The 26,863-nt window shown below is 49.1% G+C and overlaps 1 protein-coding gene across 1 annotated transcript in view; it reads left to right on the top strand.

Moving 5' to 3' along the window:
- CCDC93 (coiled-coil domain containing 93) overlaps positions 1-25,981 on the top strand; it is an 86,571-nt gene extending 60,590 nt beyond the window's left edge. Inside the window, 11 exon segments of the mRNA XM_032353845.1 lie at positions 2,686-2,759; positions 3,919-4,000; positions 4,464-4,535; positions 5,913-5,966; positions 7,679-7,741; positions 9,895-10,003; positions 13,552-13,634; positions 14,717-14,754; positions 16,100-16,184; positions 21,026-21,139; positions 25,578-25,981. Of these exon segments, the coding sequence (XP_032209736.1) occupies positions 2,686-2,759; positions 3,919-4,000; positions 4,464-4,535; positions 5,913-5,966; positions 7,679-7,741; positions 9,895-10,003; positions 13,552-13,634; positions 14,717-14,754; positions 16,100-16,184; positions 21,026-21,139; positions 25,578-25,631 (828 nt within the window). The 3' untranslated portion in view covers positions 25,632-25,981.
- The last annotated feature ends 882 nt before the right edge of the window (positions 25,982-26,863 follow it).

The following is a 26,863-nucleotide window of genomic DNA, read 5'->3' as shown; positions in this document are numbered from 1 at the left end:
CTTTGTAATTCTGACTTGGGCTAGTCTCTTCAGTGATTGTCAGAATGTTTGAAAAGGGCAGGCAAAAGAATGTGAGTTGGAATGAATTCTTTGTCCTACTCTCCAAAGATGCCTGTGTTGCATTTGTACAGATGAGCTCTCTTTACGCTGTTCTGTGACTGCATTCCTATGAGCTGGATGGCAGACTCCTGGGGGGAAGCCCTGCTGCTATCTAAATGTTAATGCCACAGAGTCCCTGGCATGAAGCTTGCCAAGTCATGGATCAGTCTTTATATAGCCATCTGGGGGAGATTAAAGGCAAAGCATCTTGATATCAGTTTCCTAGGACACTTAACATGCCTTAGGATATAAATCCTAAGTGGCTCTGAAGTCGTTTTCTTTGTACTGAACACTAAATCAGATATTTGTTGAGCTCCTTTGATGTGCTAGAAGGGTAGGGATGTGATTTAAGTCGATAATAGGAGCTGGTGTTCTATCCTCAGATAATCATAGTAGCCGACCTCAGTGTGTGCTGGTGTGCTCCAGGCACCGGCCTTGTACTGGTCCCCTGACTCGCCATAACCACGCTGGCGACGCTCTTACCATCCTTGTGCTGCAGATGGGGCACTGAGGTCGTGCAGAGGCTGCCAGACTCCAGCACTGGCTGTCCGGCCCTGCCTCTCTGAGGGTTCACTCACTGTGTATTAGGGCACTCACCCCGAGTCCCATCTTGGGAAATGGGATCTGTACCAAACCGAGCGCTCAGCAACTTCTGGAGAAGCCTGCCTGGTCAGAATACTGAAGACCAGACCCCTGGATAAGTGGTGAACTTCACCTTTGGGCCTCAGCCTCCTTATCTGTTTCAGTCAAGGGTTGGCCAACACAAGTACTCTGACCCCTTTCACCTCCTGGTGCGCTGGTTTCACCTTCTTGGTGACACCTGCCCTCCCAGGATAACCTGGCAGTACCGAAAAACAGGGACGACCTGTCTTTCCAGAGGACTGAGTAAAGTGGAGCAGGGCAGGGAAGGTCAAGGACAGATGGCAGCACTTGACAGCTGCAGGGAGGCTGTGCGCCCTTGCTTTGGCAGGCCGCCTGCCTCTAGCCTGTCCGCTTTTTAATTTCAGCAGTCGCGACTTTAATTTCCTGTGTGTAAGGTTCATTCTTTGTAGTATATGCAATATTCTCTCCCATTTCTCTAAGCGCGTTAATTGTATCTAAGGTTTTTCTTGATCTATAAACTTTCGTCAGATCAAAATTCATTTGTTCTATTTTATCTTTCTCATTTATGGTTTTATCGTTCTGCACATGAATTTGATAGTTCTTGGTGGCATGCTTATCTTTGATTCTGAAACTTCCCATTACCAACTGTGTGGATTCTGTACCCATTGTATGCAGCGGGCTTTATGTGATTATTCTAGAAGGGTGGGTTCTCCTGTTGGGTGAGATCAGCCAGTAGTAAGTGGTACGTGGCGTCTGGACACTCCACCTTTCACCCGGTCTCGCCAGTTCCGGGATCCTGCCTGCCTCTAGGGCTTGAGCTCCAGCTGGATGTTAGAGGAGCCGGTGTCTCCGCTTAGCCCAGCTGCTCCTGCTGTGATCCCAGCTCTGCAGACCACTCTTCCCGTGTCTGCTGATCCCACACAGAGGCCTCCGAGGCCCTGCTTCTCTGTCAGCCACCTTCTTGGCCCTGAGGTACCTGCTCCCTTGTTTGAGCGTAGTCATCTGGGTTTTTTAGGGCTGGAGGCAAGAAGGGCTGATCGCACCTTGTGCTCTTCTGTTTTCAGCTAGTACCCTTGGAACATTTTTTAACTTGTTTTTTGTTTGTTTATTTGTTTGTTTTTTGAGTAGGTAACACAATTCACACAGTTCAAAATTCAAAAAGCACAAACGTTGTAGCACTGTAACCCAACCGTATAGTTACCCTCTCCAGAGGGGAACCAGTCTCTTAAGAGTCAGAAATATTTCATGCACATACAAGGAACACGTATATCCTTTCATACATGTCTACATGCAGGGTATGCATTCCCTCCTACACACTGGAAAGACAGGGCATCAGTTTTTTTGTACACTGTTTTCCTCCAGCTAACAGTAGATCCTAGAGATCATCCTTAAAAAGCTGCTTTATTCTTACCTTTTCTTAACAGCTTAGCATTCCATGTTATAACAGTACACCTTATAAATGGAAATAGGAGTTTCTTTAAAATTTCTTTTTTAAAATCCTCACCATTTGACTCAGAAAAAGAAAGTGAAGTTATTCAAGAGGATGAACTTAACCCTTCCCCTGCTAATAGCCATGCATGGCATTTCAACCAGGTCTGTCGCTTGTAGCCTCTTATTCCCCCTTCCTCCTGACCTGCCAAAGGGCCCCTGCTGTCCACATTGCTTTCGGCTTCCCACCTGTCTGCTGCTGTGGTTTACAGCTATTGCCAAGGTTCACAGCTATTGCCAAGGTTCTTGGACCATCAGAATGTGTCTAAAAGGGTCCAGTGTTGACCTTCCCTGTTGTGCTCCCCACCCCCATCCTGTTTCCCTCGTCTACCCAAGCCAAGTCCGGAGGCCCGGGCCAGCTGCCAGACGTGGGGCGCAGATGTGAGCCGGGGGAGGGAAGACGCACTCACTCTTCGGTCCTCCCCAGTCCCCAGCAGCAGCACCTCCTCTCTATGTCTCTCTCTCTCCTCCCCTCTCTCTCTCTGTGTCTCGCAGCTGAAGCGTCACAGTGAGAAACTGGACAAAGAGCAGGCAGCCCTGGAGAAGATAGAATCCAAAGCAGACCCCAGGTGAGAGATTTCTGCCTGTGTGTGTTTCCTCCCTAAAGAAAGTAAGTCTGCCAGTGCCGGGTGGTTTGTTTTGAGCACAGGGCTAAGGAGCCCAGGGTCACTGCCTCCAGCCCCGAGTCAGTCATTTCCTTTCACACACCTGATCCAGAATGTGGCAGCTCACCCTTGCTCAGGCACCTGCTGACATACGGGGCCGCATGACTCTGCCACCTCCTTCACCTGATTCCCCCTGGGAGCCAATGCAGCACGTTCTTGATTTTGCTTTTTTGGGGGTTTTTAAGAACCAAATAATACATTCACAGAGCAAAAAGACATGTGGTGAAAGTCCTCCTCCCACCCCCATGCGCCAGCCACCCAGTTCTCCTCCTTAGAGTCAGCCCTTGCTACCAGGTTGGGTTTTTTACCGGTGACATTTCAGCCCTGCCTCCTTGGTATTAAAGGTGCAATGTTTTTGTCTTTTTTTTTTTTTTTTTCATTTTAAATTAATTGTCTTTAACAATTTAAATTACATGTAAGACACACTTACTTTTGACCTTCTTAGCTCCAAAGCAGTTAGTTGGTCCATGCTCCCTAAGTGTCACTCGAGTGATACTGTAAATCCTAAAAACTTCCAGCCCAGACTGAGTAGTCCCAGGTTTGAAGGACACTTTTAGCAAAGAAGGACCCACAGATTATTTGGCTTGGTAATTAGAGTCCCTTCTCTCATGATATGGAGCAAGTCCTGTCAGATACTTGTATTTTTATTTTCAAATTAATTCTTTTAATGACCTTAAGCAAGTTGTTTCCTTTTCCTGGAAATTAGAAACAGGTTGTGATGCTGTCTATGCTCTGAGTACTGCTGAGTAATTGGTACCAAGGAGACCCAGGGCTCTTGAACTCACTGATGTCTCTGCAATTGACATTTTCATTCTACATTCTATGATATTTATTTGGACGTGGCCTGATGGACTTGGGTGTATAAATGAGTAATAATGTCAGTTAAATGGTAGTAAATGGTAGTCAGTTAAATTATTGTTTGTGGAGAGCCCATTGGAAGCTCTTGCAAGAGACAAGGGAAATTAAGAAGGGAGTCCCTTTTTAGCTGGGGGCTAGGTTTTAGTTGTGATTCAGAAAATCACAACAGCTTTCTGTATGTCATTGTTTGGTCTTCCTTTTTCAGTCTCCTGCAGAACTTGAGAGCACTTGTAGCCATGAATGAAAATCTGAAAAGTCAGGAACAAGAGTTTAAAGCACATTGTCGAGTAAGTGTTGCTTGATGTCAGCAGACCTTGAACCAGACTCTTGTGAAATGCGTCACCTTACTTCCCCTTGTCCTCTTGTGGCATCCTACTCAGGTGCCATCAGAAAAGCCGATTCCCGGAGCAGTTCTGTCAGTTGAGTAAGAGGAACGGGGTGCGACAGTGGGTGCTCCCCATGGTACCGGAAGTGAGTGAGATTAGTACCTGGGTGTGCCAAACCCCAGACTGAGAGCACAGTCTCACAAACACAGTCTACAAACATTAACTTACGAACAAGTATCTATTTAAAAGTCTCATGAAGTGTGAAAGAATAGCCTCATGTGACCCAGGGCTGTCCCGTCAGCGTAGGTTGTCTGTGGATCACGGGAGAAGCCCTTGCCCCTGGCGGTCTGACGGTGGGGCGGTGTGTGCCCAAGTCCATTTACTAGCACTCTGAGTTCTGTCAATGTTTGTTTCCCTTTTAAAGGAAGAAATGACACGGCTGCAGCAGGATATTGAAAACCTGAAAGCTGAGAGAGTGCCGGGCGGAGATGAAAAGGTAAATGCAGGCTCCGGAGGACCTGTTAGGTGCTGCTGTGACTTACCAGTGGAAGGATTTCTGGAGGACTCCAGCAGTGAGTCTGATGCTGAGAAGGACCAGCCCGTTTCCCGGTCCTCTGCACGCACACTTCTCAACTGTTTTCCTCACAGGATTACCTTAGATTTCCGTGGCTGCCCTTTCTCCTCTGCTGGCGGGTAAAAAGCAGCAGTGGGTGTGCTCAGCAGCAGCTCCAGACAGGACTAACCGAATGACAGATCTGGCCTCTCCTTCCATTTAGGGAAGGGTATTTCTAGGAACCCGCTGTTGCCCGTGCAGCACGTCCTCTAAGTGTTTTACTGCTTTATTCATTCCGTCCTCCACTCCTGCCTAGCGACAGGCCCCACTCCTAAAAGGCAGCAGTAAGCAAGGAACTAGAGGTAGTATCAGAGCCCCAACAGCACTGAACATTGCTGGGCATATGGAACATATCTGACCAGTGCTCTCAGGACAGAGGCCTTGGTCCTCCAAGGAGCTAGTGTGAATTTCCATTAAAAGTTAAGTTAAAACACAGGCCAGAAAGAAAAATGTTTCTCTCACCAAATAAGAGTGTAGGGATTGCTGTTTGTGTTTTCCCTTCTCACAGTTCATTCCCGGCTCATTCTCTGAGGCCCTCTAGGCTGAGGATGCATGAGCTGGACCTGGTCTCTGACCCCCCTTAACCGCACTCTCTCTCTTTAGAACTAGCTTGGGCAGCTCAAGGCTCAGGGAGGGGACGGGACTGGTCCAAGCCAACCAGCACCCATCTGCGTGCCCTGAGCTCAGGGACTGTGCCCCTGGCTGTGTCCAATCCGGCCGGCACCCGTGCACATGCCCTCTGCTCGGGGACCGTGCCCCTGGCTGTGTCCAAGCTGGCCAGCACCCGTCTGCATGCCCTCCGCTCGGGGACCGTGCCCCTGGCTGTGCAGCACGTGTATCTTGGAGTTGCCTCCATGCTGCTGGGACAGGCCTGGCACAGAGGAATAGCAGAGTCTGGCCGTGCAGTGCTGTGGTGTCCTGGGACCGTCAACACCCAGATGGCCTTTCCAGTTGTTTCTAAAACTCTGAACCTTTAGGGCTGAAGTCATCAGCCCAGTCAGCCTCTGAGTTTGTACAAATCAGACTTTCAGGATCCTGTTTTTCTTCTTGGCAGTCCCATCTTGTTAGAGGGATTAGACAGTTGCCGTTTACCTTGTTCGGGTGTGACACCCATTTAGGAACAATTTAAAATCTGGGGCCTGAAAATGGTCAGTGAACTGTCCCCCATGCCCACCCCGACTGCTTCCTGCAGCACAGACCCACAGCTTCCGTCCCATTTCCCTTACTCAGGAAAGTGTGTGTTCCTTTTCTTTGTTTCAGAGCCTCTCTGCTGGAGAGCCACGTGGTGGCCTAACCCCCGTGATGACTCATAGTGTAAGTGCCCGCCTACCCATCAGCACTGCCACTGTCTTCCTCGGGCGCAGTGGCCAGCACTGTGCCCTCCCCTGACAGCTTCTCCTGCCGACTTGTCTTCTCTAGGACACCGCTTCACAGGCAGGGTCTTGAGGGCTTGCCCCATTGTACGCTTGTAGCCCCTCGGTCAGAAGCGGGTTCTCTGCAGGGATGGCCCTTAAGACTGCCGTACTGGTGGGGTTTCTCCCACAACTCTGTGCCTGTCCCAGGCATCTGTGTCTGTTCTGGCATCTCAGCTGAGAAGGAGAGGTTCATGACTTGGCCATACAGGCTTGTCACAACACATAGGCTCTAAGGGGTGGAGGTGATGCACGGGGAAAAACTCTCTACCGTACTACAGTTCAAGGTCAGCAAACTGTAAAGAGCCAAATAGGAAATACTTTCAGTGTGGTGTGCCAGCCCCACTCTAGCAGCCATAGTCAGTCTGCAAATGAAAGGACATAATTATGTTCCTATAAAACTTTATCTACAAAAATAGGCAGTAAGGCTTAGCTCAACAGGCAAGTTTGCTGACCCCTGTTCTGAGTTAAACCCACGCTCCCCACACTCCAATAAACATCCAGGAGAAAGAAAAAAAGGAAAGGAGGAAGAAGAGCAAAGCAGGAAAGCCTCTAAAGGTTTGCCTCCTATAAGGTTCACCTCTTCCCCTCGTGGCCTCAGACCGAGCTTCAGGAGTCCTGTAGTACAGCCGTGTGGGGTTTGGGTGCCGCCAAGCCCTGTGGAGGAGACGGAGTATGTGTGTGTGTGTGGGGGGGGTGCTTGCACGTGTACATACATGTGCTGGGGAGAAGCCCCCTCTGATGCTGTTCGTCGCTTGCTTTGGTGCAACAAACCACGTCACCGTGTCTCTTACCTCACTGGGCTCAGCACAAGCTAGTTCCTCTCTTGTGCTTCAGTGCTGTCCAAAAGAACTTTCTGCAGCAAGGGCAGTGTTCTGTATCTGCGCTGTTCAGTACGACAGTCATCAGCTCCTTGTGCTACGGAGCCCTTGACATGCAGCTGTTGCAATTGAGAAACTGAATATTTTTAAATTTCATTCAATGTAAATTTAAATAGCCACACACACCTAGCGTCTATCACGTTGGACAATAGAATCTAAGTAGAAACAAAGAAAGCAAACCAGTATCACTATAAACACGGCGACTTCAAACTACAGCTTCCTTAATAATTATCTTCTTATCATCATGGTTTTGGAGGGGGGGAGGCACATAAATTTGGAGGATACTTCACTTAAGTGTGCTAGACCCCAGAAAAAGGAAGAACTGTTATAAAGTGAGGTTGAAAGATTTTCAAGGGATTCACAGGACACGGGACCCAAACCCTAAACTTGGCCATTTGAGAAAAGAAATTTGGGGCCTTGGAATGGAAAGATGTGATCAAAATAAAATTCAGTTTGAAAATAATTTATCGAAGATTGAAAGCTGCCTGCTTTTATTTATTTTTTATTTATTTATTTCACAGATAGAGATTACAAGTAGGCAGAGAGACAGGCAGAGAGAGAGAGGAGGAAGCAGGCTCCCTGCTGAGCAGAGAGCCTGATGTGGGGCTCGATCCCAGGACCCTGAGATCATGACCTGAGCCGAAGGCAGCGGCTTTAACCCACTGAGCCACCCGGGTGCCCCGAATGCTTCCTGCTTTTAGATTATTGTGTCCTGTCCTTTTCCAATTTTTAGGAAGACCTGGACAGACGATATAACATGGAGAAAGAGAAACTTTACAAGATCCGTTTGCTACAGGTAAGTAAAAGCAAGAGCAGAAGAACAAGTACACTTACCTGCCTGGGTATCCTGGAGAGAAAAAAAACGTCTCAGTGTCTAAGAACAATGGATACGAAGGCTGCTATTTGCCAGTCTTCAGTCTGGAGGGGAACTGCGTGGTTTAAGATGTTGACAGTAATGCCTCACATCAGTTCATTACTTCACGGTCATCTCGATGGATTTGACCGCGATCCCTGCATGGGGAGTAGGTATTAGCTTCATTTTCTGTACGAGGAGATAGACTCCAGTCAGTTAAGTACTGTCCAAAGTCAAGCAGCTGGTAAGTGCCAAAGCCAGCCTTCAGGTTCCGATGCTCTTGTCTAGTACTTTTCCTCTAAAACCATGTGCCCATTTTAGCGGTCTTCTTTGATAAACTTGGAGGTTTGTGAGAAAGCCATCAAATATGAGGGAAGTAGGTTTTAGAGTTGGTTCCAAAGCTGAAGTCCCATAGAGTCATAATTTCATTGCACAATTCCCTGGCACTGCCAGAATGTGACTCACAGAAGCTTGGCAGCCTGGAGTTATCCCTTGTTCTTTGCCGTGGGCCTTCTCCCTGTTCTCGGCGAAGAGAAAGCCAGGCTCCGGCGGGAACAGCCAAACTGCTGCAGGGCGTGTAAGCCTCTCTCCTGTCTCTGGCTCTTGCTTCCTTTGCTCAGCTGTTTGGTTAGATTCAGTACGTCAGATTTGTCCTTGATACGGGGACACTGCTAATCTTTAAAGAAACAGAATTAAATGGAGCCTGGAAAGTATATAGCTTGAAGACTTTGTGACTCTGTGTTTCCTGTATGTATATTCAGTGCTGTGTTAGGCGCCAGGAATAGAAAAGGGATGGCCCATCTTCCGGGAGCTGGCTGGCTATTTGAGAACCAAGAGATATCCCTATCCATGCAAGTACAAGGGAGTTGTTATGCAAATTGCCTATTGTGGGCAGCTTCAGACTCGATAGAGGGAAGCTACAGTAATACCATAAGCCTCCTGAGGGCCTGAGCCAGAGTGGGGGCCATGGGCCCAGGCAGACATGAACTGGCACAGGAGAGATTGAGAAGCTGGTGCTTGAATTTCTGACTCAGATGGGTACTTGTATTATTCACTGAGAAAAAGCATTAAAAAAAGAACAGGGTTCAAGGGTTTGTGTGTCTGTGTGTGTGTGTGTAGGAGTGTTACTGAGATCTGTTTGTGGCTCTTAAAAGTTGGGCACTCAACCAAATAGAAAGGCTTTTAAGGGGTGAGGGACGTTAGCCTATCTAAATGTTGGTGAGAAGGAGCCAGTAGAAAAGGAAAGGCTACAGATGGCAGTAAAAGCAGTAAGATTCCTGAAACAAACAAACACAATACAGGAGTCAGAGCCTGAGCCTCCAGGGACAGGGGAGCCTTGGCCAACAGGACAAGCACATTTTCCCCTCTGACTAGACCCATAGAGACCCTGCTCTGGGTTTGGTGGGTTTCTCTCCGGGAGGCTTGCATTTCCCCGGTACTTAGAGACCCCCACGTGCTGTTGTGAGCAGGGAGGCCAGCAAGGGAGATGAGGTGGCACAGAAGAAAGGGGACGGTGTGAGAGCCCAGCCACGCCGCACGCCACGCTCTGCCTCCCCAGGTGCCGTCAGTGGCCAGTTTGCCTGCTGTACCACACAGTCCATGGTAGGGCAGAAGTAGGAGGAACACACCATAAGAATAAGTTGTTCAAGCGTTTCAGTAGGCTAAGGAATTTGGAATTTATATGGAGGTAGCAGGGTGGTATCCATTCTCCGTCACCTGGGAGGCCTGCCTTTTCATTCCCGCTCCCCACCTGCTGATGGCGGAGTCAGCTGCTCGAGTCCTCTGCGGCCTGGAGGGATGGCTGAGGGCTGTCCACAGAAGCCCTTCTCACTCGGACTCTTCCATACCTCACCATTCATTTGCTGCCTTCTCTGGTTCTTGTTCATAGCCACACACACACACACACACACCCCTTCTCCCTGTGTTGCAAAGTGGGAGGAGGGGCCGTCTGAGATGGAGTCCTCAAGCCAATAGCAGATTTTGGGGTGGGGTGTGTGGTTATGCTCAGAAGGAGGTGGGGCAATATTTTGGCTCCCCAGAGAACATGTAAGACCTTTTACCAAATAGCATTGTCTCCCCCTTCCTTTTGCTTTTAGGCTCGAAGAAATCGAGAAATAGCAATTTTGCACCGCAAGATTGACGAAGTCCCCAGCCGAGCTGAGTTAATACAGTATCAGAAGAGATTCATTGAACTCTACCGTCAGAGTAGGTGCAGTGAACACAGTCATGCTCCACACTGGGCCTGGGAGGCACAGGGGGCAAGGGTTCTGTCCTACATGCGTGGGCTAGGGCATGCATCACTCCACATTGAGTCTGGGAGGCACGGGGGGCAAGGGTTCTGTCCCATGTGCGCGGGCTAGGGTGTGCATCAGGGCAGTCAGTGAGAACCACCACCTGCCATCATCAGGCCCCCTGGGCCCTCATTCCGCAGAGCCCACTGCTAAGTGACTCTTAATTCCAGGAGCAGCCCTGGAACACTCTACCGCCCTCTCTGTGGCCAGATAGAGCTCACTGAGCTCCTAGCTTGACGTTTTGAACCCACCCTCTTCCTGGTCAGCCGTTTGGCCACTGAGCTCCCCGTCCGCTTTCCAGCCTTACCCAGGACATGAGCACTCCATGATATAGGCCTCTGGATCAGTCCTTGGTCACTGTTCTTCTAGGTGAACCTTCTTGCCCATGTGGTCCTGACTTTGACGGCCCTGCGTTCACCCAGTAATCCAGGACTGGGTCTCCCTCAGCTAGAATCAGTGAGATGGTCCTGTCAGGTTCAGAGTGACCCTCAGAGTTGTCACTGCCACTCTGCTCCCACTGCCACTGTTGTAACTGTTCTTACTTGTGTCAGAGCTCAGCTCAATGACCGTTAGCTGGTCTGAGTCCCTCACCCCCTGTCATGTGCCCTCTCTCTCTGCTGACCAGTCTTCAGGAGCTCTGTGGGCCTACTGAAGAAAACATTTCTCCTTCTTATCTCCAGAACCTCCCCAGTCTGAGCAGCCTGCCTGGAGCCCGCCTTTCCTTCTCCACGCCCACATTCTGGCTTCCCCAGTCCACACACCACCCCTCCACACACCATGCACTTTGACACACAGCTTAGACCATGACTCCTCTTGTTACCTGTACCTGGGACCCCTTCCCAACTCTTCAGACCCAGCATATACAAAACTGAATTCAGCCTCCCTACCCTGTTTCTCCTTCTGGTCACAGGGATCACTGTCTAGCACCCCCATTCCCTTAGTCTTCTCTGGCTCTCGCTGCTCTTCTGGTTCTGTATACAAGTAATGGTCAAGTCCGTTTCTTCTGGACTGTTGCTGTAGCCACCTTCTCATCACTGCCCGGAGTCTGCACTCTTGTCTGAGAAGTCTTTCCCAAACAGAAATTTGATCACTTTATACTCTTGCTTTAAAAGCATTAACATGGAGTAGCTCTCCATAATCATTGGAGGATCTTCAGGTCCTCATGATACTGATCAGTGTCCTGCATCAGTCAGGCCAGCTTCCCTAGCTGTCCCTCAGTGTCTCACCCATCTCGTGAGGACATCTGCCTTTTGGCCTGTGAGCTGTACCCCAAGTCCAGAATGCCACTGCCCTACAATTCTCATTTGGCAGACTCCATCCCTTCTTCTAGAATCCCCCTCAGGTTTTGCCTTGGGCTCTTGGCTTCTCAAACATCCTTCCTGGTTCAGGCCAGAGCAGTGTCCTTACTCAGGTTCGAGTCATGCTTCACTTCATGTCTGCCCCCATCCTGATGTTATATACAGCCTTGAGCTTGGTTCAGGTGGTCTGAGCCAGGTATCAACAGTGGCAGCTTCTCAGCAGAAAATAGTTTCTGCCTTAAGTTCAGTCTTTCCCGTAATTCTGTATCCCTGCCTACTTTCCAAATTTTTTTTTTTAAAGATTTTATTTATTTGACAGACAGAGATCACAAGTAGGCAGAGAGAGAGGGGGAAACAGACTCCCTGCTGAGCAGAGAGCCCGATGCGGGACTCGATTCCAGGACCCTGAGACCATGACCCAAGCCAAAGGCAGAGGCTTAACCTGCTGAGCTACCCGGGTGCCCCTACTTTCCAGCTTTTAACAGTAATAATAATCAACAATACCTTGCATCTGTGTATTTCAGAGCAAAATTTGACACATATTCAAGTCCTTTTGATAGCACATTTTTACATCAAAGAAATTTTCAAGGAGTTTTACCAAAATATCTATATCATTTTCATTATTATTATTGTCAAATATCTACAGCCGCAACCCAGTCCTTGATCTGGATAGAGGAAGGGTGACAGGCACATTCCTGAGCAACAAAACTAAAGGTTGATTGGTTTGTTTATGGCAGTGATTTTCAGCCTTGGCTATGTGTTGTAATCACCAGACCCCACCTCCAGAAAATCTCATTTCATTGGTCATGAGATTTTAAAACTCCCCAGACTGTTCCATGTTTTGGCCAGGCTTGACATCCACTGTTCTGAAGTTCTGAGCAAGAATCATGTTTTATGCTGAGTAGTTCATGTAGTGATTTTGTTACAAATTAGACATTTCGATATTGGGAATGTTTTTAACTGTTGCCTCAGAACACTTGTATCGGGTTATTTATTTCTGTTACCAAACGTGTACGACAGCATCGCCAGTCCCCACCCCACTGCGGGAGGACACAGCTATCCTGGTGATAAAATTAAAAGTTGGCCAGTTTGCTTAAAGATTCAGGGTTAAGTGTTAGTGGCAGTCACCCAAGGAAACCACCAGTGCCCACGGCCTGCTGTGCCTCTCTCTCCTCCCCCGACATGAGGGGACCTGCTCCAGAGGGAACCTGTGTTCAAGGAGCAAAAGCCCCTGGGGAGACAGACCCCACTGTCATCTGGCCAGTGCCTGATCACCATTAAACGTCCAGATCTTTGGTTCCAGCTACGTCGGAGGGCTCAGGTTAGGCCCAAAGCCTAATTGTCAATCCAGGTCATGGATTGCTAAAGAGAACTCAGAGCAATGAGGAAGGCACATGGCACATGGGCCCAGAGCCACGTGGGGGCCACCCAAGCACGCAGCCACAAAGCAGGAGGATGAGCTGAGGCCGGAACCCTTCCTCCCATTGACCTCATCCCCTGGTGAATATGGCCCAGACCCAGCCCTGGAATTTGGTGCTTTCCTCCTAAGTCATTCTGTAGGGAAGAGTGAAGAACATGAGGCGGACAGAGGTGCGGAGTCATGTTACAGGAAGGGGTGCTGGGAGCCTGGTAAATAAGACTTTCCCCCCCTAGTTATATGCACAGAAATGGGAAGAATATTCATACTTACCAGGTACATATGCTGCCCTGGGTTAGGCATGTCATTCATCCTGTAGATAATTTGGGGGGACCTGCTGTATATGCCCCTGCTAAGCATAGGGATTACAAAAAGGAGCAGCACGTTGTGGGTCCTTCTCGTGAGCGATGTGGGAAGGAAGGGAAGCCACATGACAGGAGGAGGTGGCATGAGGTGGTTTCCTCATCCTTGCCACTCCCCCTGCCTGACCCAGGACACCTTACCTGAGAAACCTGCCTGTCCCAGGTGCTGCCAGGTTTGTCTAGCCCCTCGTCCCAGTTGGGCCAGTCACAAGAGGCCGGCTCCTGCCAGCCCTTGGCAGCTCTGCACAGGCTGGTGTGCACTGGGGCTTCTGCACAGACACCTGAGCACACCGGACTCCTGCGGGCGGGCTTCCTGGGGCAGGGGGTGCTTAGGAGTGTTCTGATCCATTTTCTTATTCGTGTGTCAATTTCTTTGCATTTACAGTTTCAGCAGTGCACAAAGAAACCAAGCAGTTCTTCACTTTGTATAATACCCTGGATGATAAAAAGGTGTATTTGGAAAAAGAGGTAAGAACCTGTATGAAAAGAATATAACTTAATCAGATGATCAGAGACCAGGGCTGTTGACCCCTGGAAGGTCAGACAAACTGAGCGGGAGGCCGTCAGCGTAAGTGGAAGGAGAGCCTGTTGTGCGCCCCGTGCTGGGTCACAAAGTTACTGTGAAAGGGTCACCTCGGAGCTAACGTGGCACGCACACCTGAGCCTACGTGGAACTGGTGGAGCGTGGTTTCATGGTGCCCTATGAGAAATGACATCTAGAAACAAACACAAGAGGCTCACACAAAGGGGGGCCCGGCTTGGCAAAAGTTATGTTTGAGTTTTAAAGGAAGGGAGGGAAGTAGCTAAATAAAATGGGGATGGTGGGCTTATTCCAGTTGATGCGGGGAAACTAGCTCTTTCGTCATCACCGTTCGCCAAGAGTGAAGAGGCTGCCCCAGACACTGACGCCGCCCTCCGCATCACTCCAGTGCTCGGCATAAATACACTCATGACTCCGGGCTCCCGCCCGTCCAGCAGCAGATGACTGGAGCGGGCCGGCAGGGTGTGCAGCTGTAGTTGAAGGAAGAAGAGAAGGAACAATGCGGTCTTCACAGGAGCAGCGCAGCGCGGTGGCGACTGTATGCGCTTTCAAGTTGGACAAGTTTAGGGGTTTTTCTGTAAAGAGGGCATCGCACCCGCTTTGTAGGACTATGACGGAGACAGAATGGGATATGACGGTGAAGGTCCTTGCATCTGGTGACGCCAGGCAGGACATACTAGTCCTGCCCACCCCTCACCTCCAGGTGGGCAGAATCTGTTTCCATTTCATCACTGGGCCAACCCACACTGATTACCCCTCAATAAGAACCATATCACAGGTGCATCTTTGACCTGGCCCCAAATGGAGGCCTGTGTAATTAGCGTCCCCTTTCTGGGCTGTTGTCAGCCAAACCAGATCAATCTCTGTCTTCCTAGAGGACACTTCTTGAGGAGGGGCATTGAGTTCTGTTTTTCTCTATATCTGGGGTCTTCCACAGTGATGGGCACATAGCAGGCTCTTAACCTCCTTTTGCTTATAGGTTTTCCTTTTTTTTTCCTTTCCTCCTCAGATCAGCCTGCTGAACTCAATTCATGAGAACTTCTCACAGTAAGTACTGGCAGCCCTCCCTCCCATCAGTACCCGGGCGTACCCTGCACGGTGCATTCTGCTCACCTCCCTGCGGTAGCAAGTACAAGGGGCGAGACGGGGCTAGACAGGTGGTTTTTATGCTTTCACCCCTACTGCGAAGTGCACCTGCGTCTTGCTTTACACAGTCTCAGGGTTCTTGCAAAAATACCGTGATGTTAGAGGGAGTTTGAGAAACACCAAGGAATATCTTGGGGAAAAAAGTAACTACCAAGTAATTTGTGCCTCACTAGTGTAATCCATTTTTTTTTTTTTTTTTGTCTTGTTAAGATTTGATCAATACCATTAGTTCTTGAGCACGTAGAGATGCTTCACAGTCTAGATAATGAAATAATCTAATTTTTTAAAAGATTTTTAAATCTAATGATAGATTTTGCTTTTAGGTCACTGTGCATCTTCTAAACAACTTTATTCAGATAGGAATCCTTTTTCTCCAAGAACTATATGGCAAGGCCGACCTGCACCCAAGTCATACCAGCCCTCAAGTGTGCCCAGTGGTCTGCTCACCGTCCAGCAGCCCAGGGCTTGCTGTCTATACAGCAGGCTCCTTTTGCTTCCAGCACAAACCTCTCTTAGCCCCTGAGAGGTGACCGGTAACTAAGATCCGAATGGATTACAAACTCTGGATCTTAAACTTCATTTCTAACTAAAAATCACAGCTCCCTGATAAGATTCAGATTCAGTTAGTGACTTATAGCCCTGTGACATTTCTAAAAAATGGTGACTTCCTCATTATTCCTGATAATTGAGAGACACTGCAGTGTTCGATGGTGCCATGATGAGCTCTGCTCTGTCAGCCATCCTGTGAAAGAATTCTCAGTCCCTATGTCTGTGGGCTTGGATCCTTGTGGTGCCATTCCCAGCACAGAACAGGAAGTGAAGGGGACAGTTTCAGGACACCAGGAAATCCACTCATTTAGCTGCTGCCTTGAGAAACAGGACCAGGTTTCCTGACCGTGTATTTAGGAAAATCTCAGAAGACGTCTGCCAGTCTGGAGCCGTGCCTCCAAATCCTCAGATTTCTAAAAACTAAATGGAAATCATTTTTTAGGCAGTGTATGTCATCATCAAAGTAAGAAATGCTTTTGTTGATTTTAATAACATTTTGTTTTACTTTACATAAATACATATTACTTAAGCAATTTGTAGAGAAAGTGAGGAAAGAAGATTGATACTCAGTTATGAGATGAGGCTAATTGTCGTGCCTTCCTCGGAGGTTAGAATTCCTAACTGCCTCGGACTCAATCCCTCCCCCTTCCTCAGCATCCCGCATTCTTTTCCTCACTCTGCTGATTGTTCCTTTCAGAGCCATGGCCTCCCCTACTGCCCGGGACCAGTTTTTACGTCAGATGGAACAGATCGTAGAAGGGATTAAGCAGAGCAGAATGAAGGTGAGAGGGCTCGTTTTCTGTAGTGCAGCTGGGATCTCAGCCTGGTTTCAGAAAAGGTCTTGGGAAGAGCAGGCCTCTTCTGCTTGTCTTGAGAATGTGCTCCCAGTCCTGAAGACCCACCTTCAATGTCCACAGCGTGTGTGCCCAGCGTGCCTCCGACCCTGCAGTGGGCTGTGCCAGCTCCACAGGCTGGTGATTTAAAGGCAGCTCTTAACAGTAGCCCCATGGATTGAACACCCACTATGGGGCAAGCCTGGTGCTAGTCCTCCTAGAAGGTTCCTAAGTGAGTAGTGTTGCCCTCATTGTATAGATGAGGAAACTAACTTTCACCAGCGTCTTCTTTTCTTGCCCACAGTCTCTTCCTCACTGGATCTTTGGTTCCTTTATTTCTGCCATTAGAGATTCATTCCTTAGGATCCTGAGAGCATTTTAGTTTTCAGGAATCCTCTGTAAAAAATGCAAATAATTACCAAACTGAATTCTGAAGTGAGAGGGTGTTATGCCTCAGAAGAGAAGAGAGATATCAGTAAGCATTGTAAGAGTTCCAGAGATAGCTTTACAGAGAATCATTCAGTCTGGGGCCAGCATGGAGTTTATATCACTCTGCAGCTCTGCACTTGGGCCATTTTGACAGCAGTAGGAATTTGATGACTGTCTGGAAATCAGACGTAGCCACAATTTTCTGCTGTTATAACCAGACCGGAACTCACTAATACTCCCACATCTCTTACTTTTGATCCCTTTAAGAACATGGATCACACTGGAATGGTCCTCAGGCATGGCCGTGTGACCTTCTGGGGACTCGGCACCTGCTGTCTTGAGCTTGGACAGAGCGATATTGGGAGTGACGCCAGAATTCAGACACACAAAGGAAAGAGTGTCTGTGGTACTTGTCTTCGTAAAAACCCACGCACAGATGGCCAACCTTCACGCTGCCTATAATTTCATCTCACAAGAGATGAACTAAGGGCAGAAGCTCTTTATATCCCTTCCCATCTAGAAAAAAAGTAATCTCCCCCTTAGTGACTTCAATAAAATGATGTCAGTGGAGGAAAAAAAAATTACCACTAGTGACAAAACTATTCGACCCCAAAAATGAAAGCAGTTGTGAAGCAGCACGTGGCCTGCCTTGCACGGGTACACAAACCCAAGTCAGGACGGCCCCTTGATGAACTAGGTAGGGTGTAGCAGAGAAGGAGCACAGAGAGCCCAGCCGACCACAAGCCTTTAATAAGATCACAGCGTGGCAGACCTTTCCGCCCTGCCTTCATGCCATCATGCTCCTCAGGGAGTGGCTCTTTTTTTTTTTTTTTTTTTTTTTTTGAGAATTTAAGAGAGCTGCTGAGTGGGGGTCAAGGAGCGGGAGAGAGAATCTTAAGCAGGTTCCACCCCAGCACAGAGCCTGATATGGGGCTCCATCTCACAACCCTGAGATCATAACCTGAGCTGAAATCAAGAGACAGTGGCTCAAGCCACTGAACCACCTGGCAACCTGCAGAGCTGCTCTTGTCCATAGTAAAGAACACTGGCAATCGATTTGGGGTTTGTTTCTTTCCCCTTGGCTTCCCCTTCCTGTTTACCAGGAGATGCCTTCCTAGGGAAGGAAGCAGATGTGATCCGTTCATCGTCTCCATTCTCCCCAGACTTCGTGCTGTTGGTACCTCAGTGCTGACCGGTGGAAGAGGCTGCTCTGTGCATCTGCCTCCCCAGCTAGGTGGTGGGGTACAAGATGGGGGGGATGGGTGTGCCCACGGGCAGAGAGAGCTCTCTTCTTCATGTGTGCATCACCAGTGGCAAGCCCGGCACCTGACCCACGGTGGGCTTTCAGGAACTGTTTGCTGAGTGAGTGAATTCGTTCAGTTGACTGCAAAGGCAGTTCTCAAAGAGGGTTCCCGGTCAGGTTTGAATATTGGCACTTCAAATGCAAGAAGGCTGTCTTTGCAGAACAGCATGCGTTTGAATGCAGTCTTTTGATGTATTTGTTTAAAAACCAAAACTCCCTGTATGGATGCCACAGTGGCTTCTGCTCAGAGTGTATGTGGCAGGGAGTCTGTGTCCTCATGGAGCACACACACCCCCAGAATCGGTGGCTGTGGGATGTACACAGAGTGGACCATAGACCAGCAGTGTATACACACAACAGTGTATGCTACACAGAGGGGCTCCTGAGTGAAGAGAGAGTCACGTAGTGAAAGGCATTTTATTTTGTTAAAGATTTTATTTATTTGATAGAGAGAGAGAGAGCACAAGCAGGGGGAGTGGCAAGCAGAGGGAGAGGGAGAAGCGGGCTTCCCGCAGAGCAGGGAGCCCAATGCAGGGCTCGATCCCCATTCCCTGCGATCATGACCCAAGCTGAAGGCAAACACTTAATGACTGAGCCGCCCAGGTGCCCCGCTGGGAGGCATTTGCACCTCATCCCAAGGAGGTGAATCCAGGGAGCAGGTGCTCAGCAGAAGAATCTGGGGCTCCTGATCTAGGGTGTGGGGGTGAGCAAGGAATGGGAACAGTGTACCTGGGGACGGGCTTCTAGGACAGTGTGAAAATAAAACTCAGACCTAAGAGTCATCTCCTGATTCTGAGGGTGAAGGGGCTCTATCTGCTTGTTATCACTCACATTCTGGGTGTTGTGTGAAGACAAAACCTAGTCTCTGTTGAAGAGCTACCTTGAACTGAGTGATGTGTCGTTCACGTCACAGTTAATGTCATCTGTACCTTGTGACCTGTGATCTAGGTGATAATATTCTTATTTTGCAACTAGGATACCTGTCATTCCAAAAGATGAAATAACCTGTCCAGGTATACACAGTGAGTGACAGAAGTAGGATTGGAACCCAGGTCTCTCTGTCCTCAAGCTCAGTCCATTTCGGGGTTGCTGTACTACCTTTTACAGTGAGTCCTGGGACATTCAAATTAAATTTATTCAAGTTCCCTATTTATATCACTAAAATGTAGTTATTCATGGCCAAATTTTCTGCTGGAGGACAGAGCAGGCAGGAAAGGTCTGGGATCCAACTGCCAGGCTTTGCAACTCAAGGGGTGGTGGCCCAGCAGAGAGGTCCCACCACTCAGCAGAAAATGTTCCTAGCAGCTGTGGACATGGGTTACAGGAACCATGGTCATCTGGGCAGCATCAGGAAGTCCTCCGGAAGGGACCAGGGCCACCTGCTGAGCCAGGGCCAAGTGTAAGATGGCCCTGACCAGCATCTCCAGAGGGGACTGCCTGCCTCCCGGTTAGCAGACTCCAGATGTGGTCACAGGCATGTGACCAGTGTCCATGTGCAGAGAGGGCAGGGGGCTCAGGATCAGGTCACCAGGTGACTTTGGAGCTGGACACATGGTCAGGAGTGGTCCAGGCAGATCAGTGGCTCTGTGGGTGGGATAGGCTATGGGGACACCGGGTTGCAGTTCACCAGGTGATGGGCCTGGGGATGCCTGGGATCCCGTCCAGCCAGTGAAACTTTAATTTGAATTTACTGGGCGGTCCCTTCCAATGCGTACCTCAGAAGCGCTGCTCAGGCATCAGAGGCCAGTGAGCTCGTCCAGTGCACTCATGAGCACCTGCTGTGAGCCAGGCACCAGCTGCCTCCACAGCTTTCTGCCCTCGCCATCTGCGATGCTCTCGCTTGCTGCTGGAAATCATGCACATACCACTGCCGACTCTGCCCAAATGTCGTCTCCTCAGAGAGCCCTCCCTGACCCTCCAGCCTGAAGAGGCCGTGCACCCACCCACCTCTGTGCTCCAGCCCTGTCACTGTCTTCACAGTGGTGATCATGAATAGGACTTTGCATATGGAGCTCATTGTGTGAGATGCGTGGTTAGCATCAGCCCCTCTAGCTCGCACCCTCCACGGGAACAGTCACATGACCTCGTCACCACCACGTTTAGTCCTCAGGGTGATCACACAATATTTGTTCAAATGTTAAGCTGTTCGGTACCTTAGGAAAGTCTCTTTAACCCAAATGCATCCTGTATTTATGAGGTCACTGTCCTGGAAACACCCTAAATTTTCCACCAATAGAAAAATGGGTAAAATAGCTGTATGATTGGGAATATTCTTAAAGTTTTTTAGGTTTTTTTTTTTTTTTAAGATTTTATTTATTTATTTGACAGAGATCACAAGTAGGCAGAGAGGCAGGCAGAGAAAGAGTGGAAGAGAAGCAGGCTTCCTGCTGAGCTGAGAGCCTGATGCGGGGCTAGATCCCAGGACCCTGGGGTCATGACCTGAGCTGAAGGCAGATGCTTTAACCCACTGAGCCACCCAGGTGCCTTGAGTTTTTTAGGTTTTGATTGTAGAAAGTGTATAATAGCATGGAAATACTATGAAAATGTATGGAAATAATGCATGAAAGCAGACTCAGTTATTTACATAGGAATTCCTCAGCCTCAGCACAGTTAACATTTTGGACCAGATGACACCTTGTCGTGTGAGGGCTGGGCTGCACATTGTGGAAGGTTTAGCGGCATCCCTGGTTCCTAGTGGACCCTCTCCTCTCAGCTGTGGCTACCTAATCCATCCCCAGACACTACCTCATGCTCTTCAGGGGCCAGAATAGCCCCTGGTTGAGAAGCACCAGGCCGTTGATTGTGAAACTGTAGACACACACACACACACACGCAAATGGGACAGTTAGTGCCCAGTAATAGAATTGCTGAAGAAATGAGAGAAGCCTCTTTGTAATTTCACCCAAATAAATAGGTCAGTCTCAGAAGTGGTGTGCAGAAAGAGAAATACTGGAAGGAAGTCCATGAAAATATTGGTAATAGTCGCCTTCTGAGTGTTGCCAGCAGCCCTTGGTCACAGTGTGCCCCTTCCTCCCCATTTCCCGAACTATTTCCGCAGATGGAGAAGAAGAAGCAAGAGAACAAGATGCGAAGAGACCAGTTGAACGACCAGTACTTGGAACTGTTAGAAAAGCAGAGGCTGTACTTTAAGACTGTGAAGGAGTTCAAGGAGGTAAGGCGGAGATGGGGCCAGCCACAGAAGGCTGTGGGGGGCGGTGTGTGTCTCTCAAGACGAGCCTTGAAAAACCAGAGCCGTTGCCTGGTTCCCCACTGGTCTGGGGATGGGCCACAGCTGTGTGATCCCACAGTGAAGTACCGCATCTAGCTAGTTCCGGACTGTGTGGTTCGCTGGCCCATTCTCAAGTCTCGAACGTTCTGAGAGACATCACATCTTCATTTTCATTCCCCTAACGTTTAGTAAGCATATTAAACCCATAAGAAAATAGCATCAAAGGCCACCTGGAAACAGCATTCATTACACATTCAGATCTGGAATTTTCCTTCATCCCATCCGAGGTGGGAAAGGGACCTTGAGAAGCCTGTGGGAAGAGTGAACTTTGAGCTGTGCACTTGGGCAGTGGCTAAATCCCCTCACACCTGTTTCCTCAAGGGTGGATTCTGCTGGGTCACATGAGGGATAAAGGCGTCTGCGTCCTATGATGTCCAACACTCAGCTGAATTTTGTCTCCGTCTTCTCTCCCTGCATTTGGGAATGGACCATGCTCCATGGGCTCAGAAAGAAAAGTGTTTGCCCTTTTCTTATGAGATTTTCCAGAAAGGAGACTTCATTTTGTCACTTACTGGGGTATCAGCAACTTCATTTTTAGGAATTCCTTCCCCCTTTCTAACTCAAATCCGTGTGATTTCAGAGAGTGTAGAGATTGCTGAATATAGACAGCTAGAGATGTAGCTTGTATGTATCCTGGTGTTGGGTCTGCAGAGTGAAAAGTATGATCTTTTCATACCAAAAATTTTATTTCTGTACATTTTTAAAAATTTGTTTCTCCTTCCCAATTTTTCCTTTTCTACTTCTCCTTTCCTTTTTTTTAAATTTAACTTTTGGGGGCCACAACCCACAGACATTGCAAAATCTTTCACACTTTCCATAAATGTTCTTCCAGGTCCTTCCATGCCTCTGGGGATATATCAGGTTGTTAAACAGACCCACTCCCTGTGTCAAGAAGCTTAATGTTGTGGTTGGGGAGACAGATAGCAAGCTAGAAAACACAAATCCTGGTAAACAAGTAGTAACAAATAACTAACTTCAGTTTTGGCTGGGGGAAGGGGCACTAACAGAGATGGTGCGATCAGAGAAGGTCTGTCTCGGGTGCGGACTTGGCCATGGGTACAGCAGGAGACGTAAGCCTGGGCAGCTGGGAGAGTGATTGGGTGAAGTGCTTGGGGTCAGGAGCCCCATGTGGTTAGCAGGGACTGGAGCTGAAGTTTTGGAAAGGCTAATGAGTGAGCTGAGGGATCAAACAGGACTCACTGCTCCCCAGCAGAACTTTTTTTTCCCCCTTTAATGCAAATAATTCAGAAAGAGAAAAGGCCCAGCAGGGAGGAATGAAATGTTGCTTGGGCAAGCCAGCATTGCCCTTTTGACAACAGAAACAGAAAACAGATAAGTTGAGGAGGATAAGTATAAGCTGTCCAAATCAAAGCACATAAAAGCAAAATGGACAAGCTCATTCTCGTACTCCGCGCTCTCAGGACTGAGATGACCTCCTAAGGCAGCAGTTCCTTCAGGGATGGTAAGCATCGGACTTTCTGTGTTCCTGTCTCCCTGGGCGCAGAGCCTCTTGCACCAGGGAGCACGAGGGGGTGCCTCCAAGCCGCTGAGACCCCCGAGACCCTGTGCCTGCCTGTGCCATTTTCCTCCATCCAAAACAAGTCAGGGGAAAAAGAGAAAGGGGAGTGTGTGTTCTTCAGACAACTAAATAGATTTCATTTAAGGGACTCACCTTTAAAAAACAAAAAACCAGCCTATTTTTTTGGTTTTTGACATGAAAGTGATAATATTTACTATTTTTTTCTTTTTTAACATTTTACCTGGCAAAGATTTAAAATTAGCAACTGCGTGTCAGTGTTCCGAAATCTTGAACTTCTTCCACCCGCTCGTCTGAGGTGACGTGGCCCCTCTTGGGGCCACCGCAGCTTGAGGAAGAAGAGGCAGCAGAGGCTTGCAGCTCTCTGGTTTCCACTCCTTCAGCCCGAGTGGTGCTGCTCTTTCACCAGAGGGCAGTTACCTGATAAGATCTCCTGTGTGGTGGAAGATCCATCTGAAGGAGCAGACCTTCATCCCAGGCTCTTCTTCCAGAACCCTCTCTGTTCTGCTCTCTGTCCTTGCCTCTCCCCTGCCTGCCTGGTCTCCGCTGGGTTCCCTGTGCCCACCGTTTCCCAGTCTCTGGTGCTCGTGCCAGCAGCCACACGCAGAGCACAACCGCAGCATCCAGAGCCTGGCCCTGGCCACCTCCATCGTGCCCTTCAGTGGGTTTGTGTCCTGCATGCTCACTGAGCCGCGATGGCGCCCCCCCCCATCCTGAGCCCCAGCCTCCTCTGGTGTCAGGACACTGGTTACGGACATCCGGTGATGTCTGAGTCTCCGTGGGCTTGCTTGTCGCAGCCGGGTTTGCTGACAGCAAGTCTGCCAGGGAACAACACATACTCTGAAATCTCTTCAGCTGCTGTGTCACATTAATTAGCCATGCCTCTAAACCACAGTCTCTCTTAAGGTCATGAAAACAAGCTTTAAATTCTAGCCTCGCACTGACGAATGCAGGCCGTGCATTTTCATGAAGCTGACTTTGAGTACAGTTTCGAGGGGGCTGACCTTCCATGTCCAGCACGTGGTGGGCCGCATGCCATCTTCAGTAGGAGAGAAACAGAGGCAAGGAGGTTTTTTCCCTTCTCTTCTGGAAGGAAATGCCTAAAGGACCCATTCTGCATTTGCTTTGAACAGGTGGACAGTATCATTCTGTAGCTTCCCCAGAGGCCTCCACTAGATTGCGTGAGACTTCGTCAGCGCTCACACATAGCAAGTGACGGGAGGACACCCGTCCTGAATGTTCCGGCATCATGTCGGCGTCTTGTGCATACCCTGGCCCCTGCTGAGGACGCTATGTGCAGCAGACACTGCTGAGTTGTTTTGCCTCATTTAGAAGTGAAAGTGGGTGACACCTGAATGTATTTATTCATGGCTTTGTTATCTTTTTTATTACGGAAATTTTCAAAAATTACACAGAAGTAGAGAGATTCATAATAGTATGACTCTCTGCCTGTTCTTCTTCCATCTTTACCCCCACACCAGCACTTTGTTCTTGGCTAAAGCTTTTCTCCCCAAGCAAATCTCAGTAACTCATTTTATTTTATTTTCAGTAACTCCTTTTAAAGAGGAAAACTTTCTTCTCTAGTAAAACAAATGTTACTAAAGGTCTTTCTTTTCCCGCGCCCCAGGACCAGTGAACTGCCTCCCGCTCCAGGAACCTGCAGTCAGAAAGTGTCAGAGTGCCTTGCTTCTGACAGTAATTCAGCCTTACCCCCGGCCCAGAGCCCAGCCCTGAGGAGAAGGCTAAGTACCTGCACATGAACTGGCACTTAGTTAAAACAGGGTCCCCGCAGCCATGAGCTATGATACTGCCAGAAAGAACCAAGGGCCTGCAGAGAGCTGGGAGCACCTGGCTAGGACCAGGGAGATGGAAATGTTGACTTTGCAGAGATTGCAGAGGGCTCAAGGGTAGAAGAATTTCTTCCACACTAAGGGCCTCTCCAGGGGAGCATGGCTTCTGGACACCTGGCCTCACTCTCAGGCTGGGCCCCTCCAGCTTGCCTCTCCAGGCCCTTCCTGCTAACATGTTCACTTCTCAGTTTAAAGCCAGCTCCTGGTGACGGGGCCCAAGGATGGAGGGGACAGTGAGTGCCAGCAGATGGAGGTATCCTGAGTTGTCAAGGCCAGTGGGAACAAGAGGGAAGGAGCATGCGTAGTGAGCAGCTCTGGGTCATGTTTGAAGAGGCAGATACAGAGTGATGCAGAGGTGACATCAGGTTCCACACTCAGGGCTGGGACCAGTGACCTCCCTCAGTACACGCAGTCATGGATCTCATACAGCTTATTTGTAAAAGAGGAGGGTCCCTCAGTGCATATCTCTCTCCCAGTCTTCTGTGAGTTTGTTTTCTTAAAGCTAAGGATGTACCCAGTCTTCGCTGTTGTCAGGGTGAGAATTTGGCCATGTGCTCTGCTTGCTGTGTGAACTAGGTTTGCCTTTCATCACTCCTTCAGCTGCGGGCTCCCAGTACCTTCCCCTTCCTTCGTTACCACAGTGGTCCAGGATTGGCGCTTAAGTGTCTGCTGGCTGCTTCTGGCCCCTTGAGAGCTACAGGGGTTCCATGAAGTCTTTTGGAAGGACAGTGCCTAATCCTCACCCCGCTCTCAGTCTGACAGTCCAGAAGCCAGTTGTCGTTACAGTAATTTTGGCACCGGAGGCCAGGTGAACCCGTCCCGGCCGCTCCACAGTGCTGGTGGCAGCGTGCACGGGGCCCAGTCTAGTTGGCCCGTCGCTGTGTCTCCGGGGACTAGGGAAAGCTAATGGACACATTCTCTGTTTCCTCTCCAGGAGGGCCGCAAGAATGAGGTGCTGCTGTCCAAGATGAGAGCCAAGGCCTCTTGAAGATTCCCAGACATCACCATATGTCATCAGTTTTTTTTAACGCCATTTATCAACTGCAAGATGGTGAAGATAGTTCTGAACACTACAGTAGAGAGATGCAGGGGCCGTGATCGCAGCACCAGGATATTTTCTTTCTCCCATTTGCTTCCATTTCATCTCTCTGTTGTTGACGGAACCAGACGGTGCAGACGCGGTGGCTTGGAGAACACCCGTCAGTCATCCTATGAAGAAATGCAGGCAGTATCTGTTCTGTGTCGGGTCAGCTTGAATTTCTCCAGTAACATTGCACATATGAAGGTACCTGTATCTGTGTGGACTCTGAATAAAAAGGAATTCACTTGTTCAGCAGATGTTAATTGAGCAACCATTGAGAAGTAGGCACTGAGGGAAACAGAAGTATAAAATCCAGGCCCTGTGCCTCGGGCAGCCAGCAAGTGGCCCAGGGAGCAGAAACAGCCCATTTGACCCAGAGCTCAGCTCAGTCACCTGAGGTTTTTTGGTTCTTTCTTTTTTTTTTTTTTTTTTTTTAGTAAGCAAAGGCTTTTAGCTGAATGACCAGCCCACGTGAATATGGGTCACGTGGGCCCTTTGCTTACCCTTGGTGCCTTTTGTTCCTGGCTCCTCGAGGTGCCAGCCAGCAGTCTTAATGGTGTAGCCACAAGAATGAAAGCTCAGTGGCTGAATTCTTACACATGACTCAAGTTTATTTCACCAAAAATTGAAAACAGGGGCCTCATATTGAGGACCTCGTAAACAAGAAGGACACCTTAATATGCCCTGTTTCTCACATGAGTCCCAGCCAGACGTGGTGCCCCCCTCTTCATTAGGCACACATGCCAGGAGCTCCATGTATGGACAGGTCCTGGGCCAAGCAACGAGATGAGACACACACCATCCACTGGGCTCCAGGGATTGCGTGATAAATGCTGTGAGCAGAAAGCAGAGGGCATTGGAGGAGGAAGAACAGTGAGGCACACAGAGATCCAGGAGACTTCGTGGGGGAGGCAGTACTGGGACTAGAGCAGAACGGGGAGCTGCATTTTAACAGGCGGAGATAGGTGGGAAGGCCACTTTGGATAAATATGACTGTAATTAGAAACTTGAAAGGGTGCAGGGAGAGTACAAGGTGCTTGTTGGGCAAGGAGTGGAGGGGCCTGTCTCTGCAGGAACGGCCGGCTGGGACCAGCCTTCAGGACCAGGGGAGGCGGGGGCTTGAAGGCAGGCAGAGCAGT

Source organism: Mustela erminea, chromosome 8 (genome assembly GCF_009829155.1).
Source record: "Mustela erminea isolate mMusErm1 chromosome 8, mMusErm1.Pri, whole genome shotgun sequence".
Lineage (NCBI taxonomy): Eukaryota > Metazoa > Chordata > Mammalia > Carnivora > Mustelidae > Mustela > Mustela erminea.
Note: the sequence above shows the minus strand (reverse complement) of the source record. Positions and strands in the feature narration are given on the sequence as shown.